Source organism: Aythya marila, assembly GCF_965140915.1.
Source record: "Aythya marila genome assembly, chromosome: 4".
NCBI classification, from domain to species: domain Eukaryota; kingdom Metazoa; phylum Chordata; class Aves; order Anseriformes; family Anatidae; genus Aythya; species Aythya marila.
Window position 1 is genome coordinate 44,655,828 of NC_139045.1, and position 16,467 is coordinate 44,672,294.

The following is a 16,467-nucleotide window of genomic DNA, read 5'->3' on the forward strand; positions in this document are numbered from 1 at the left end:
TGGAACTTAATTCAGAAATCTTTTGGTAGCATTATGTTGGGAATCCAGGAAGTGACTTAAAAATGTAGTGCATGTAGGAGCTGAACGAGGGCTTTTCAAAGAAAGATGCAGTCATGGAAAAATATGTTTGATCAGACTTAGAGTGATCTCCTAATTTCAAAATATTCAAGTAAAAATGGGCAGAAGCTGAAAAACTCAGATAGATTTCCAACATTCCTAGCTGTTCAAAGATGCATCTTTAGAAGGGCTAGTATTGCAGGTTAAAGTCATGGCAAAAATGAAGGGAGGGAAAAGGAAAAACAAGATCATGAAAAAAAGAAAGAAAGAAAGAAAGAAAGAAAAGATACTTCAAAGTTCAGTTTAAATTGTATGCAGGACCTGGGAGACTTCTTAAATCTTCCATTGCTCCCAGCCTTGGCCCTTCTCATATCAGGCTGGAAGAAACTTAGGTTTGATATAAAGCATTTTTATATATTTTTTTTAACTTTTTGTTTACATATTTATCTTGAATGAATTAATTCTACATCTTGAAATTACTCAGTCTGAGAGCTGTTGAACTGAACAATACTCAACAGCTTCAGTAAGAAAATACTAAAGCTAACGACCAAAATTTGTCAAAGGTGTATCTGTCTTTACATTCACTTACCTGTGATTTTGGGGACTGTGAATAATAGCACCATCTAGTGATAATCAGTAATATGTCAGTATCATGAAAAGGTCATTATTCAGCCTGGGTGTAATCGCACGCTGCTAATTCACTTAGCAATGGATTTGGGCACTTGAAAAGGAAAAGTGCTCTAGATGTGATTTCTGTGATGTGATTTAATGACTAGTATCTTCCTCAGGATACCCCTAAACATGCACAGCACATCTAAATGCAAACCACCTGACAGTATGGATCCCATGAAATAAAACTTTAAAAATAACATTTTGCTTCGTAAACAAATGGCACAATTTTATTAGGCATTATTGTAACAAACCTTCCCACAAGTTTATGAATGACTTTTTTTGTATTGATCAGCATAATAGATTCATTCCTATGAATGAGAATTTAAGTGAAACCATGCTAATTAGCTAGGTATCTTCTTTTTTTTTTTTTTTTTTTTTTTTTTTTTTTTCATACAAGTCAACAATTCTAAAACCTTGGGTTTTCCACAGTGAGGGATGTGGAACAGCTGCTTCTCTGTAAGGGTCTTAGACATTAAACAATGCTGTATTTTAGACTTTGCTTAAAATATCTTTGATTAATGATAGCTTTTTCTAATTTGAAGAGTTTTATAAGCAGGTCTTACACTATGCATTCTGGGAGTATTATTTCCAGTGTGCAGGGAGATAATTATGAATATATGATAATATATAAAGCTATTTATCCCTTTCAGATTATTTCCATATGCATCCTCTGTAATTAAATCAGTGGCTTATGGCAGCTAGTCTTTGAAGTTCTCTCTGCAGAATAGGAAAATGTAATTTGTGGAACAAAATGCTGATCAGTGTATTCCAGCCACATCTGTTATACTCTAGTAGTTCAGAGATTTCAGCGATGAGAGAATTCTTGCAAAGCAGAAGGTTTCTTTTATTTATGTCAGTCCAGAGGTCTGGAAGTGACAGGCACTATTCTAACCAAGTAACAAGGTTTAAATTCTTAGGCATTGTTAGGCCTCAATTTTCAGTGAGTTCACTGAAAGTGATGCTTAAATAAGTAGCTGTATTTCTATATTCAAATAAAAGTACTTCTGAGAGAATGGTAAGAGAAAGCGGAGAAAGAATTTCTTGCAGAGAAGAAGGATTTAAGTTTGTATAGACAGATAAATAGAGATTTGTCTTCAGGAGCACTAGTGTTAGTGATTGAGTAAAGCTAATAAAACTCATGACAGTGAATCACCTTGAATACAGTAGATCCAGGAAACACCTGGTATTATACAGGCATAGGCAGCCACTATAATTACCATTGCACAGTTCTCCATTTGGATGCTTTTCTTCTGGAAGAAAAGCAGGTTTTTGCAGGACATGCCCATCAGTAAGTGGCCTCGAGTATCTAGTAATGTCAGTCTAATACCTATTATTAGCAATCATTTCACTTATAAATTGGCAAACTGAAATGCCTTCAACTCAAAAGTGTATCTTGGTGCTTACAAAGACTTCCAAGACAGTTTGGAAGTAAAATATACAATTACAAAATAGATTTAAAAAAAAAAATTACATTATTCAACAGTGTTATTGGAATACCCTGAAGTCTGTTTTTATTAAATTTCTTTTTTTTTTCCTTTGAAGGGAATTACTTCTGCTAGACAAAGAATACTGTAGGAAGTAGATCTCTAGCAAAAGCTGCTACACCCTTCCCAATGAGGATTTTTATTCATAATATCTGCTTCTAATTAAATATCTACACTATATAATACATCTTAACACTCAGTCCTTTGCCCTTTAAGGTCAATGGCAATTCGCCCATTGAGTTCATGGGAAAAAATGCAACTGCTTTGTTAAGGAGTCCTTTATAGTAATTTCAGCTGTTTGGTTTTTAAAACAAAGATTCTTCTCTTCCACCTTTCCCTACAGACAACAAGCAGTTCCTGGTACTCCTTGTATAAGAGTACTAGGAAAGCAGAATTTGGTGTTACAAAATTATGCTTTCTTGTCATTCAGTTTGTTTTTCTTTGTTACCACCAAGTGCTGCAATGGGCATATGATTGTCTTGCTTTTTTTTTTTTTTTTAGAAACTTGCTTGAAATTCTGTATTGTAGCAAATCATGACATACGTGACATGTTTATGTATATAGAGAGCATACCAAATGAAACCATCAAGACAGATGATCCATATAGAAAACCATAACTTATCTACTTTGCTCAGAGTTTTGACCCACCAACAGTTCATCTGCTAATGAACTGTAATAAAAAACATGTTTACAAAAAACAAAGCATCCAGCTTCCTAAATGGTACCATATTTCTGAAATTTACTTACAAAAAGGCAAGTTTATAAAATAACGATTCTACAACTGCACTGTCCAGGATGACATAACTCTCTTGAAGGAAAAGGTTACCCATGCTTTAGTTGCCCCAACCCAGATGTAGCAAGGAGATGCCAAACACAGAAGGAAATTTAAAGGATTCAAAATATGTTTCTGTGGAAGTAGAAAGATTTGTAGGCAGTGTTTCCCTGCTAAACAAAAGAAGAAGATCCTGTGCTGTGCCCAGAACTGCAGCACATGGAGAGCTCAGGGTATGAGTCTATCAATTCTGGAGAGCTTAAAACCAGTTTTTCATTGCAATTTTCCTTCCACATAAGCAACAAATAAAGCAGCCACTTCACTCTTCTTAGCACCCCACTGGGAGTAAGGTGCTGAGGTGTTCTGAAGATTTTTGGCTTTCATGCTCAACACCATGTTATATTGGCAGGTAACCAAAGGATAACACTTTTTTTTTTTTTTTTTTTTTTGGTGCATGCTAAAGTGTTTCAGTCTAAGCGTGTGTTAGCCTCTTCCTAACATCCACACTGCTTATGGACTGCAGATTCTAATGAAATGGGACAGATGGGAAAAATTACAGAAAAGGAAAAAGAAATCCACTGTGTAACTTGTGTACATTAGGTCTGAAATTTAAAACCTTCAAGCTGATATCCAGGGCTTTTCTTTAATGCCTGTTCTGTTCCAGCTAACAAACAGTACTGGTTGCAATCTAAATGTTATCATTTTTGTCCACAGTTAATTCCCTGCACAGAATTGTTCCTTTTAAAGTAGAAGCTATCTCTGTGAATCAGTCTCACTTTATAGAGTGCTAAGCATTTAACCCATGAAATATGGTCCCTAACACAGATTTCTGCTCTAGAAAGTAAATCTGAAGCATGCTGAGCTTGGAAGAAAGCCCTTCCATGATTTGCATAAATTGCTTGCAGTATCCTCTCCATCAATCTGACACAATCCTAAAGGGTTTTGTAAACAGCATTTCCTGTTGTGATATTTTACTGTGAACTTGGCCAAAAGTCTTACTATTACATTCACATTCACAATAAGAATGCAATGGCAGAAAATACAGAACAATGAAATATAATAATGTCATGCAGTGTACTTTAAATGTTTCCAGCAAAGAACCTAAACAATGGGGCAAAGCTCTGTACAAAGCAACTAATCTGATTTAGTAGGAATACACTGTTTGTTTTTTTTTAACTTGTTCAGTTTAAATCAGTGTGAATTGTGTCGTTCATTCTATTCCATTGAAAACTCTCCTAGCATGAGAGTTGGGAACGTATCTGTTAGAAACAAACACAGAATACTTCCATGTATCCAAAGCATGCTTGTATTTGTCTAAATACTGTGGAAAGCATGCCAAAACCAGCTTGGTATGTAGTTCTGTATATCTAAAACAGGGTGTACAATCATGTGCTGCTTCAGCCTGCAGCTTTTAAACAACTAGATGGGACTTCAGTACTAAACATTTCCACTGGCACAATAGCTGGAACGCAAAAGTTTGGAGCTAGAAAATGCAGAGCCCTAACCTTGGGAAATGAATATAAGCCTTTGCTGGTAAAGTTGTATGAAGTTTTCTTTCATAATTATTTTTGTTTCTAACTAGCAATGAGAGCTTTTCAGGAACAGTTACTCAGCAGTGGTGTATTTTAGTTAGATTTTGTGAAACTTAATTTGTGCCTTCATTTTGCAAAATAAATTCACCTAACCTCTGTAAAGTCCAACATTTTCCCTACCTTTCAATGGAAGTTTTGTCATTTACTTAGATAGAAGCTGAACTGTGTCATCTGAACACATGCAAAAAATGTTATTGGTTGTTAAACTGGGTCAGGGCCCATAAAGGATTCAAAATCCTCTCAGGAAAAGATAGAGAAGAAAAAAAAAAGAAAAGAAAAAAAAAACACCACAGCTTTCCACATAACTCTTCATGTGAAAGAATATGTAAATATGCCTTACAGGGTTTCCTGAATATCAGCAAATACAGGCTGTGTCAGATGGTCTGAAGAGTGAATTTGAGAATAAGAGCTTGTCCAGGCTGCAAAAACAAACTATGTTTGGAAATGTATTAGCTAGCAAATTTAAACAAACAGTTTTAAATGCAGTCCAAGTAAGGCAAGTTGTGTTTAAAATCTTGTAGGTTAACTCTAAACTCCCCTCCTTTGCTGTCAAAGTTCAGCTAGCATGTTTTAAACATGGCTTGCTCTGTCTGCGTTAGCATAAAGTTGTATTCAAATTCTATTTAAAATGTCCATTGATACAAATGATACAAAGACATCAGCAGGGTCACGTTAGTACACTACTGAGCCTTTACACTGCATTTATGCATCTTCTTTTCTAACACACTAACATACAGTAAGATCTTACTTGACTATGCATTAACTAGTATATTTTCAGAATCAAATGGCACCAAAGTACCAACTCCAACTCACAGATGATTTCTAATGTCATGTGATGGCCTAAAACAAAGTGGTTATTTCCTGCGTCTCCTGCATCTTGGGAGGAGGATGGTGCTCCTAGGTCATCCGTGCAGAGGCAAGCAGGCAAACAAAAAAACTGCTTCAGCAACTGATGCTTTGTACTCATCTGTATTTAAATGAGTATTTGAATGAGCTGGAAGCACCAAGTGTATTTGCCGTGTCTCAGCTAGGATGTAGCAAGCAGAACCTCAGCTTCTGCTAACCCCATGTTTTTACTTGGCATTTGGGGCACACGTCAGTGATGAAAATGTAGGAGAATGACAGTGACTTAAAAGTGTTTCCTTAAATCTAGTAGCGCTGATGTACTTTGTGGGTGGGCCAACTGTGCACTGACATACCTCTCATACGAGTGCCAGTGGCATGCTTTGCCTTACCTCAGGATCAAAAGCATAACTGTGCTAACATATCCTATACTGTATTTTTTCTCTACTAGAATTAAATGTAAAGGTCAACTTGATGAAAGTCTCTAGGGCTTGTTCTGCATGTGTCAAGTTTTTCAGATAAACGCAGGAAGAAAGCCAAACAACCACACTAAAACCCACCTCTGTATACATCCAACATTAACTGATCAAATTCAGACATCAACATTTCACACCGATGGTTCAGATTGTTGCCAAGTCTTTGAGTTTCTCTTTCAGTTTCAGGTTCCATTGAATCCAAAATGATGAAACTGAGACTTGATTTGAAATCAGAGAGCTCTCATGGACAAGTGACAAGTTCAAAATGACAAGGCAGCCAGTTGTCACATGTCATTACTAAGGCAAAGGTAAAGCTACTATTTGGGTAGCAGTAGCAGTCCATTTAAGAAATTGGCAAAATAGACACAAACTGTAAATGTTTTGCATGAAGCCTAGTTGAAGCCATTGGATTTGAACCATGAATTATCAAAGTATTTCAAAGAATTAATTTGGACTATAGTTAACATTTACAGAACAGTGGAAATAGTGTGATATTTTACATGTTCCGACATAAAAGAACATCCATCAAAGTAGAGCAAAGGTTTTCAGGGTGCAAAACCACACTGAGTTTCAAAATAGTTTCAAAAAACAAAAACAAATTAGTTTCAAAGTGTCCATTAAGTTCTTTGAAATAACTTGAAATTTTTAGAGGATAGGCATTATAATTGTAATTATGCACTGGCAATGGTAGAAATTAAAGGAGGGGAAATGTTACCATTTTGTTTTTCTAAAAATTTAGTTGAAAAAGTTGCTGAAAAATTACATGAAGTTTATCAGCACTTAAAAAAAAAAATCAAAACATATTATGTGTTTCTCCATATACAATTAGACAATGTCCTACCATTGATGAATCAGGGAGAGATGCGGATGCTCTCAAAGATATAAAGTAGGACAACATGATTCCCTTTGAAGATGTGTTTTTTGCTGACGTATGTAGAAATATAGCTGTGTTGATCAGAATATAGACATATTTACCAGAGTACTTCTAGACCTGACATGATTTGAAATCACTAACAAGTGAGGCACCACTTTGAGTAGCATCAGTTTCTTCAGTGTCTTAAGTATAACTGATCATAAGGATTTGTAAGCATCTGCTCATTTTTACTTCTAGGATACCAATATAAGAACGAGGACTGAATTTCCTTTGAAGTAGTTAGAGGTCTAAGTGACGGAACTTATCACCCTTGAATATTAGAAATATTCAGTTAATTTCCCAAACTTAAGTTAGCAAGACTTTGACAGATATAAACAATGAGTTCATCAAATTGCTGCTTGGTGTAGGTAATGAATATGCTGAACATAGCATACCTCTGTTGCAACCAGGTAATTTAATGGAGTTACACTATGGTTGAACTATAAATCAGTCATCCATAGACAACTACATTAAACTACTTGTTGCCAGAGAGGTGCTTCTTAAAGGATATAGCTACGCTATATGTAACAGCTGGCATTGTTAAGTGTCAGTAGGAACATTAACAGGACTTTATTTCAAATGCTAGTCCAGAAAATCATCCATCATTTTGTAAATACAGTTTTTATATATTTTATAAATTAAAAACTGCAGAGATATTTACATGGAAGAAGTCCATGATATTGAGAAAAATAAGCATTCTTTCATGTATGTTATAGTGGAAACAGAAGGGACATCACGTGTCACTTTGCTCTTATATATCTGGAATTCTTAACCATCTAGGGTCACTGTTATATTTTGATTTCCAAACCGTCTCATGCTTTGGAAAAGGTACTCTATAGTGCTATACTGATATGTTTTATTGTTGTTGTACATGCACAGCACAACTGATACAACCACTCTTTTCCTTCGTTTAGTACTACCGATTATCTTTTTTATTTCTAGAACATTAATTTATTAGATAGCTTTCTTTAGCACAGTGTTGCCTTTGACAGTGCATTTAAAACAGATATTTTTTAGTTCATTTTGATGTATTTGGACATACAAAGATTATGCAAACTATTTTTAATGGACAATATTTTTTGTGAAGTGTTTACAATAGCAGACTTAACAAAATGAGTTGATCTAAGGATCCAGGGTTTGAGCTGGGGGGTGGGTAAATATTTTGTATGCTTCTATGGAAAAAGAGTCAAATGTTTTTAAAAACTGCATGTTTTTAATAAGTGTTATAAATGGACAAAGCAATGTGATACTTCATGATAGTTCAAAAAAATCTCCATTTGTTGTAATCTCACAATTAACAAATTATTGAGATGTCTTGAATCTAATGTAATGGTTTGAAAATTCTTTGCAGATGAAAATTTCCTATTTTATGTGCTGGTGGGAAAATACACCACAAGATAATTATTGGGAAGGCAAAAGGCTTCTGTCTCTCTGTTAACACTTATGGTAGATGATACTTCATACTACACTCTCATTGATTTTAGTGGGAATGCTACTTGCCTATACAGTGTAAGAGCTGGGCAAGAAACAATTTTTCTACACTTTTCTTGTTAAAAGTGACAAAACAATATTTTCAAAAAGCAGTCATAAGTCAAACTGGTAAAAGTTGCTTCTGGTAGTGAACTACAATGACTTATTTCATTAGCTTTAAGAATAGTGTATTTCCTTTCCCAAGTGTAGATAAGTGTGAATTTGGGATTTTTGTATCCTGCTAAAATTTCATGGATTATCTCACTTCCCTCCGTGTTACTTCCCTCTCCCCTTTAGATCCATATCACAGCCCCTGCTCTGCTTATGACTGGGGCCTGAGTGCAGTTCAGCAGCTGTGCAGAGGTATATTGCACTCAGGTTGTGTTCAACAACAACGACAGCAACCCCTCACAGCTTTCCTGCCGAGCTGAGATACCAAAAGAGAAATACATGCTTCTGACAAAATCTGCGTTGGTGTAAATTGGCAATGACCCACCGGTTCCATGGAGCTGCATTAATATGCACTACTGCAGAAGTTGAACCTTACACTTTTAAAAAAATGTGTTTGGAAAACAATACCTTTAGATCTTGGAGCCAGCAGGAAAATCACTATGCAATAGCTGTGTAATTGTTTAATCTTTCATGTGTTATTAGTTTCAGTTTTCATGGATAATGGAAGAAAAGCTGCAAACATTGCCTCTCCCCAAAACGGGCCACACAGTGCCTAGCTGCAACCAATCCACCATGCTTATAACACATACATGCTGATAGACATGTATTCTTACAAAGTATTGTATCAACCTGTTGATTAGTTTCATTTTCAAGAAAACAAACTCATGCTTTGTTCTTTTTCTAAAAATAGATATACTTGTTTCCTAAATTTTGATGTTGCCATTAGAAAAAGGGAAAAGTCATAACTGTTACCATGTCTCTAGTTCTCAAGCTCCAAATTTTGGTGGTAAAAGGGAAATGTAACTTAAGTGCTGCTGTCTAGGATGTGAATATGAAAAAAAAAAAGTATCTGGTGTGGACTGTAGTTGTCAGAAAAACTAAAGTTTATTCATAATCTTGTGTTCAAATTACTGTGATTTTTTGATTTTAGTTTTACATAATCAAGGGCAGTTGCCTTCCACTATTTCTTACAATTTTTGAAGTTCTAGCTATAAATTTTCACTAGATGGCAGGACTCCACTGTTATCTATTATCAGTGGCTTTACTTGTGAAGCAACAGTTGCCTATCAGTAGGAAAAAAATTTAAACATGTTCAAGTTTTGCAAAACATTGAAACAAGCCTAAAACCTTAATAATAGAAAAATGATACATAAACTCAATAAAAATAATTCTCTTACTGAATATGATTAATACTATGGACTTAACTGAAAATAATAGTGAAAGATGTTCTTTTCTTGACGGAGGAACTACAAGGACCTTCTTTTATAAGATGAGGTAGATTTACACACACTGTTCTGATATGTGTAGAAAAAATTTAACTGATCCAGTAAATTAGATGTAACTAGTTAATAAGTATATTGACAGCTTAAAAAGTTAGAGCTTCAACAGCTGAACTTCTGATCTAAAATTATATATTAAAATCCAAAAAACTTAACACTCAGTGTACTGAAACTACCAAGATACTAAAAGGTGATCTGCAAATCCCTAGACATCTTGTCTCTCTGCCTATTTTTCTGGCCTAAGGTATATTTTAATCTCTCTCAGTTTAAAAAGGGAGAATTGTATGGTGAGCAGTCCCAGCACTGTTTCAGCCAATGGCATTTTGCTGATCCCAAAGCTCTGGACAAAATTTGTCCCCCTTGTATAGGAAAACAGAACACAGCTCCATACAGTTACATAAGCCTCAATAACCATGACAAATATTCATTATTGCAGTGGCATGAGCAGTGATTTTTAACAGCGCTACTTTTTAAAGTATTATTTTTTAACTTGGGGTTACCAATTCTCCAGGGACTTACTTCAGTTTATTCTAAACTTGTGCTATCTATTTTGCTTTCTTTTTATCCATGAAGGTAATTTATGAAGCATTCAGTAATTTTCAGTGTTGTTCGTGAAATATAAAAGGAAATGTTTGGCTTCTGTTAAAGCTGCTCCTAAGACTGGCTAACTTTCCAAAAACAGAGATAACTCAGTGTAATGCTTTCCAGGATTCCCAAAATAGTAAGAACATTTTCTCATGATAAAGCTGTATTTATTCTATGCTTAGAGAAGAGAAGTATCGTAAATAGATGACTGAAACAGCATTTCCTAATATGAGATTCAGTGTTGCGATATGCTGAGACCATTCAAAAGCATATAGTGAGTTGAACAGGAGCTGAAAGGCATACATCACCTCACAGTTTCAAAACTTTTACATTCAAGATAATGTTTGCAATACTTAACTATCTAAACGTAATCATCCCTTATATTGAAACAAACACAATCAGCACCTGTAGAATATCTGCAAAATGTGTTATCGCATTCAAACAAGCATCACAATACAACCCACACCAACAATTTCACCCGAGGCAGTATATATTTAACAAACTGTTTTCTTCACTCGTGTTCACAAAACACTGACATCTTTCTCTCATGATCCTACCTTGGCGATTTGCAAAGGCTGCTTTTGCTCCTTGCCACCTTGCAATCTAAAGCCCCAAGGCGCCCCTCCAGTCATAGCAATGCAGATGTAATCCCCTGTGCCCATTTTCCTGGTGCAGTTAGGCAGCATTCATTTACAAAAGAACATGAAAAATTTGTCTTGCAGATGTTCAGCGAGCCTGAGGTTTGTCTGCCAGGCAGAGCTGGAGACCCAGAGCACCACACTGTTGCTGCTGCTGCGTACTGCACTAGCAAATGTAGTCATTCAGAAGAATGTAAGAGCTCTCTCAGACCAAGGGCACAGCCCACTCTTTCGTCAGATTCCTACGCTCAGCCCACCTTCAAAGTAAAGTAAGTAACACTGAGGAAACGCACACAAAGAGGCTCGGCCATGAAGCAGAAAAGGCTGTATTTAAACTTGAGTCTCTCGTGACAGCTAAATCAAAACAACAGCAGAAAGAAGTGTACATTTCCCAGTGATGATTTAGCACATAAGTTTACTTTAATAAATGGTGCCAGACATTTTAAACTCTAATTTACCCACTTCTTGCATTCATACTCCAAACAAAGAAGAAAGCAGAATCTGAAGTGAAACATCATGTACATCATCTGAATTAATGATACACTTAGATTGAAAGCTCTTTTTAGTGTTTTTATCTTTACCCTGCACGCACTTTCTGCAGCACTGTAGGTATGCCCCAAAAAAATAAATAAAGCTTTTTAATGTCCCAGTCCTGGAATTGCTTCTTTACTCTCTAGCCCCAGCATATTTAAGCATGCACTGCTATTTAGCAATGACCTGAAGCATTATTGGACCGTAATAATGCCTGTTCTTATGCTTTTCCCACCATGGAAGGGAAGGGGATTAGTGAAATGAGGTATCAATTCACTCTAATGATGCTATCACAAGATTATTTGCATTGTAAGGTAGCCTTATCATAAGCATGAATAAAAATGATTCAGTGAGAAATTCATTAGCCACTGCATTACAAGACCTGGGTGCAATTCTGTTCCCGGTTCCTGACTTAAGGTAGTCTAACTGTAGACAGCTGAGCTCCTGCAGATCTAGGTCTTCAGAGATGCCAGGGCAATGGGAAACATTTGACATTTAAGTTACATGACTTTGCATCTAAGTAGCTGGTAACTGTTGAGGGTTTAAACCTAAGCCTGTACACTTCATCAGGAATCGTCAGAGAAACCATACTCAGAAAGGGAATGGTCTTTGAAGGAGCTTTGCTAGACAACATCTGAGTGAAAAAAACTGACTTAGAATAACTCAGTTCAAGAGGGCTAGCTGCTCCTCACTATCTCATGCAATGTTGATCTGTTGCTTTAGCAGACACTTTTTAGTTTTTCCCTAAGCAAAATCTTGCTATAGACAGAATAGTCTCCTTTTGCTTACTAATGAAACCTTATAGATAATTTTGTGACAGTAAAATTCTTAAGCATGTAGCTGCAAAAAATGCTCTGTAGCACTCTGGTAAGTACAAAAATACTCTTGCTTTATTTTGTTTTGCTCTTTACAGAAAATGAACCTTATAATGCATCAACCCTTCAAATGTTATAAATTTAAGGGCAAAATTATGTTTTTAATTACTACTAGGGTGCTTTGGTATTTAGTTTGTATTAGGCTCTTTTTTATCATTTTGGTAAAAAAAAAAAAAAAAAAAAAAAAAAAAAAGGATAATCAAATCTGATCCCTGTTTACAAACACTTCTGAATACTTGTAGAAAAAGCTAAAGAAAAAGCTACCCAAAGCTTCCTATGTCCTAATCTCTAACAAATAATGCTCCATAGGCATTAACAACTCCCATTTGCCATATATGCCTTCCTTAAATACTTATGCCTCAGCATATCTTGCTCTGTAGTAGTAGTCTTATCTTCTTGTACATTCTCTGCATCCTTTGGGATTTCTATATGCTGGTCAGAAATTGAACACATCATCATTAAAATCGGAGTCATTCATGGAGTTGATGACATTTTGGTTTCTATTTGGTCTCTATAGTACAAATAAATAGCATCAATTCAGAGATAATTTTGAAGACCACTGAAAAATTTCAAGTTAACAGCAAACACAGCCACTTAACCGTTGCCCTCATCTCCATCGTTTTCTCTAAAACCAAAAGATCGGAGTGTAGGCAACAACTGATAAAAATTCTGTGCGACAAAACTCAACTTTATCAACTCAGCAAATTACAAATGCCAACATTCATCTGTGCCAAAATACAGGCAATGCTCTGGCTTGAATCTGATCATCTATGATAAGATCTTTATGAAAAAAAATCTAGGTCAACCCCCCAGCTGCCCATCTGCTTTCAAGAACTGCCAGTACAAAATTCTAGCACGTTAGCACTGATGAGCTCTGGTAAACTTAAAGTAGCTAAGTAACAGTACTTAGACTTCAGTCAGGCCATATATCCTGAAATGTTGTCTCTGATAGGGGGTGAAAAATGATTGCTTAGGAAAAAGAACAAGAACATGGAAAATGTATACTAGTTTCCTCAGGCGGCCTGCAGTGACTACCACTCAAGAAATTCCTCAGCCAGATGCAGTTCCTTTGTATTTAGTAACGGTTATAAATTTCTTTTCTATGAACTTTTCCAGTCTCCTCTTGAGCCCACATAACTTCTAGCACTTATAGCTGATTGTAGGAAGTCATCCCTAACTATATTGTGTCGTTTAAAAAAATCACCTCTTCTTGTTTGAATCTGGATCCTACGGATTTGTCTGACATCCCCTGCTTCTTGTGTCAGAGACTGAACAAGCAATCCGCAGCTATACTTACCAAGTGTATTTGTAATGGTTTCCACTTACTTTATAGATATCTGTCATATCCACCTCAGTCATCTACTTTCAAGGGAAGACAAATAGGAAAATTAGTCATTCTTTATACAGAAGCTGTCTCATACCTTTCATTATCCTTGCTGTCTTTCTCTATACCCTTATTGAGGCAGGGTCTGGAACACCAAACAGTCATCTGACTGCGGAAAAAGTTGAGATTTATACAGTAACATGATGACATTATCTGTTTTGTTTTCTTATTTCTAACCCTGGCATTGCTAACACCTGATCTGCTTTTTCAGCTGCCAATGAGTTGATGCTTTCATGGAACTATCTTTTAAAATCTTAAAATCTTGTCTGATACTAATCAGTTCAAAGCTCATTGTTTTATATGCGAATTAATTTTTTGTTCCCCAACATGCATCACCTTATACTTATAAGCCATGTTACAGTATGGCTGCTTAGTTTTCTTACAAGCCTTTGGTGAAGGAATTTGTTGAAAGCCTTTTGTAAATCCAAGATCAATCAGATCACCCTTATCCACATGTTTTTTGATCCCCTCAAAGGATAGCCTTATGTCGGCGAGGCAGGACTTCCTTTTATGAAAACTGTTTTAACTCTTCCCAGATAAGTCATATTTATCCAGATGTCCACTGTTCTTTATTATAGTTTCCACCTATTTGTTTTGTGTAGATATTGGACTGACAGGCTTGTTTTCTGAACGTCTCTTGTAACATTTTTGTTAAAAAATGATGCTCTGTAGTCTCAGGTAACAAGGCACTTTTAAGTAAGAGTCATCTGTTGCAGCTTCAAATTCCTTTAAAACTCTGTGTGATCTCAGTGACTATTTCAATTTTTTTGCTTACAATCACCTACAGACACTGGTCCATATAGATTCTCATGATAATAATCATGTAAGATTCTGAACAGTTTTACTATCAGTGGATTTAACTAAAATCTAATGTATATCAACCAGTTCTGTCTTCTGGCTTCAGAAGACATTCCAGCAACATGAAAAGAAATAAGACGTATGCTACGTTTCCTTCCGCAATAAAAGAAAAGCCATCATTTCAGCTACAGTTTCCTACAAAAGTACCCTAGGTCTGTGGATTCTTTAAAAATGCAAACCTTTCCACCCATTCCTTAGTAATGAGAAATAGAGAGAGGGAAAGAGGATATCATGATCTCTAATTTATAGGCAGCATTTTAGTGCTGTAAATACCTGAATGGTAAGGTTTTCTCCTTTTTAACTTTTCATTCTTTTCTTATCTGATTTTTTTTCCACATAAAATCAATACAGGCTAGTTCCCTAAAAATGTCCATTTTAACAACTTACGAGATTCTAACTGTATCATCTGTAAACAATTTAATAAACTACACAATTTATTGTAGTATGTGATTTTAGCCAAATGAGAGAAACAGCAGGGGAAAGGAAAGGAAAGGAAAGGAAAGGAAAGGAAAGGAAAGGAAAGGAAAGGAAAGGAAAGGAAAGGAAAGGAAAGGAAAGGAAAGGAAAGGAAAGGAGAGGAGAGGAGAGGAGAGGAGAGGAGAGGAGAGGAGAGGAGAGGAGAGGAGAGGAGAGGAGAGGAGAGGAGAGGAGAGGAGAGGAGAGGAGAGGAGAGGAGAGGAGAGGAGAGGAGAGGAGAGGAGAGGAGAGGAGAGGAGAGGAGAGGAGAGGAGAGGAAAACATTGTCAGTGCTTTTTGTTTTGTTTGTTTCTTAATTACACAGGGAAAAAAATACACTTGTAAATACATAGTTTAATGGAACAAAAAAAGATAAAATCACAGTCATACCACTTGAGAAAACAGTCTCTTCCAAAATTAATTGAAAATGGCCTCATCTAACAGATCCCTTCAAATGAGATTTTAAAATAAAGTGGTTTCTGCAAACTAAGCGTAGTGTAAGGCAATGCAGTCTACGTTATTATCCTGAATCACTGCCTAATAACATTTCTTGTTTAGTAGTAATACAATTAAGTAGTTGTGTAAAATAAAAGCAAATTTTGAATGCAAAGATAAATTCCATTTTCCCCAAACTTTGTAGAAGTAGAAAAAATATTCTTCTTAATTCCTGAGCTTAATTTTTATTCTCCTGACTTCAGAAGCAACAAGAAACAGAGCCACATGGAAAGGATTTAATTTTTAGAAAAAGATTTAAATGATGGACAAAGTGAATGAAATATGTTGACGGAAGGTTTAAGCTGCACAGTGCCAGCAAACTTTCATTAAAGCTGATTGCTCCTCATTTTCCCCCCATCAAGTTTCTCTTGTCCTACAAGAAAATATAATAGAATCCAGATGTTTGATGGCATGAGGAACTTAGCTGTGCACTGCAAGCTAAACAGGCTTTGCTGACTGAAAGTACAGACGTGTAAAGGTACAGTAAAACAGCAATACCAAGTTCTCTTAGTGAGGAGAAAAGAAATAAAAGCTAAAACAATGACATACTTATTGGATACCTTTAAGGCCAGACTGGAAAGCCATGCCCATGTTCATAAGAGGCCTGAGCATTTTCTCATTGGTAAAGGTAAAGGCTTCAAATTTTAATCCCTAATGTGGATTATTAGGCTAGATATTGTGTAGGGTTGGAATTTCACAACTATTCCTTTGTTTGTTTGTTTGTTTGTTTGTTTGTTTGTTTCCCCAACTTCAAGAATGGCAAATGAACTACAGTGCAAGAAGCAGAGAAATGTCCTGAATCTGACTCTCATGTGAAAAAACACTTTCTCAGAAACATCAAATAAATGTGACGATGATTTAAAACCTGAGATAATTCTTCTTCTAAACTGAAGTGCACAGGGTTGCACTGTCACT

The 16,467-nt window shown here is 35.8% G+C and overlaps 1 protein-coding gene across 1 annotated transcript in view; it reads right to left on the bottom strand.

Annotated features, from left to right (window-relative positions):
- SYNPO2 (synaptopodin 2) overlaps positions 1-11,098 on the bottom strand; it is a 92,205-nt gene extending 81,107 nt beyond the window's left edge. Inside the window, exon 1 of the mRNA XM_082759171.1 lies at positions 10,873-11,098. Within this exon, the coding sequence (XP_082615297.1) occupies positions 10,873-11,001 (129 nt within the window). The 5' untranslated portion in view covers positions 11,002-11,098. The remainder of the gene's footprint in view (positions 1-10,872) is intronic.
- Between the last annotated feature and the right edge of the window lie 5,369 nt (positions 11,099-16,467).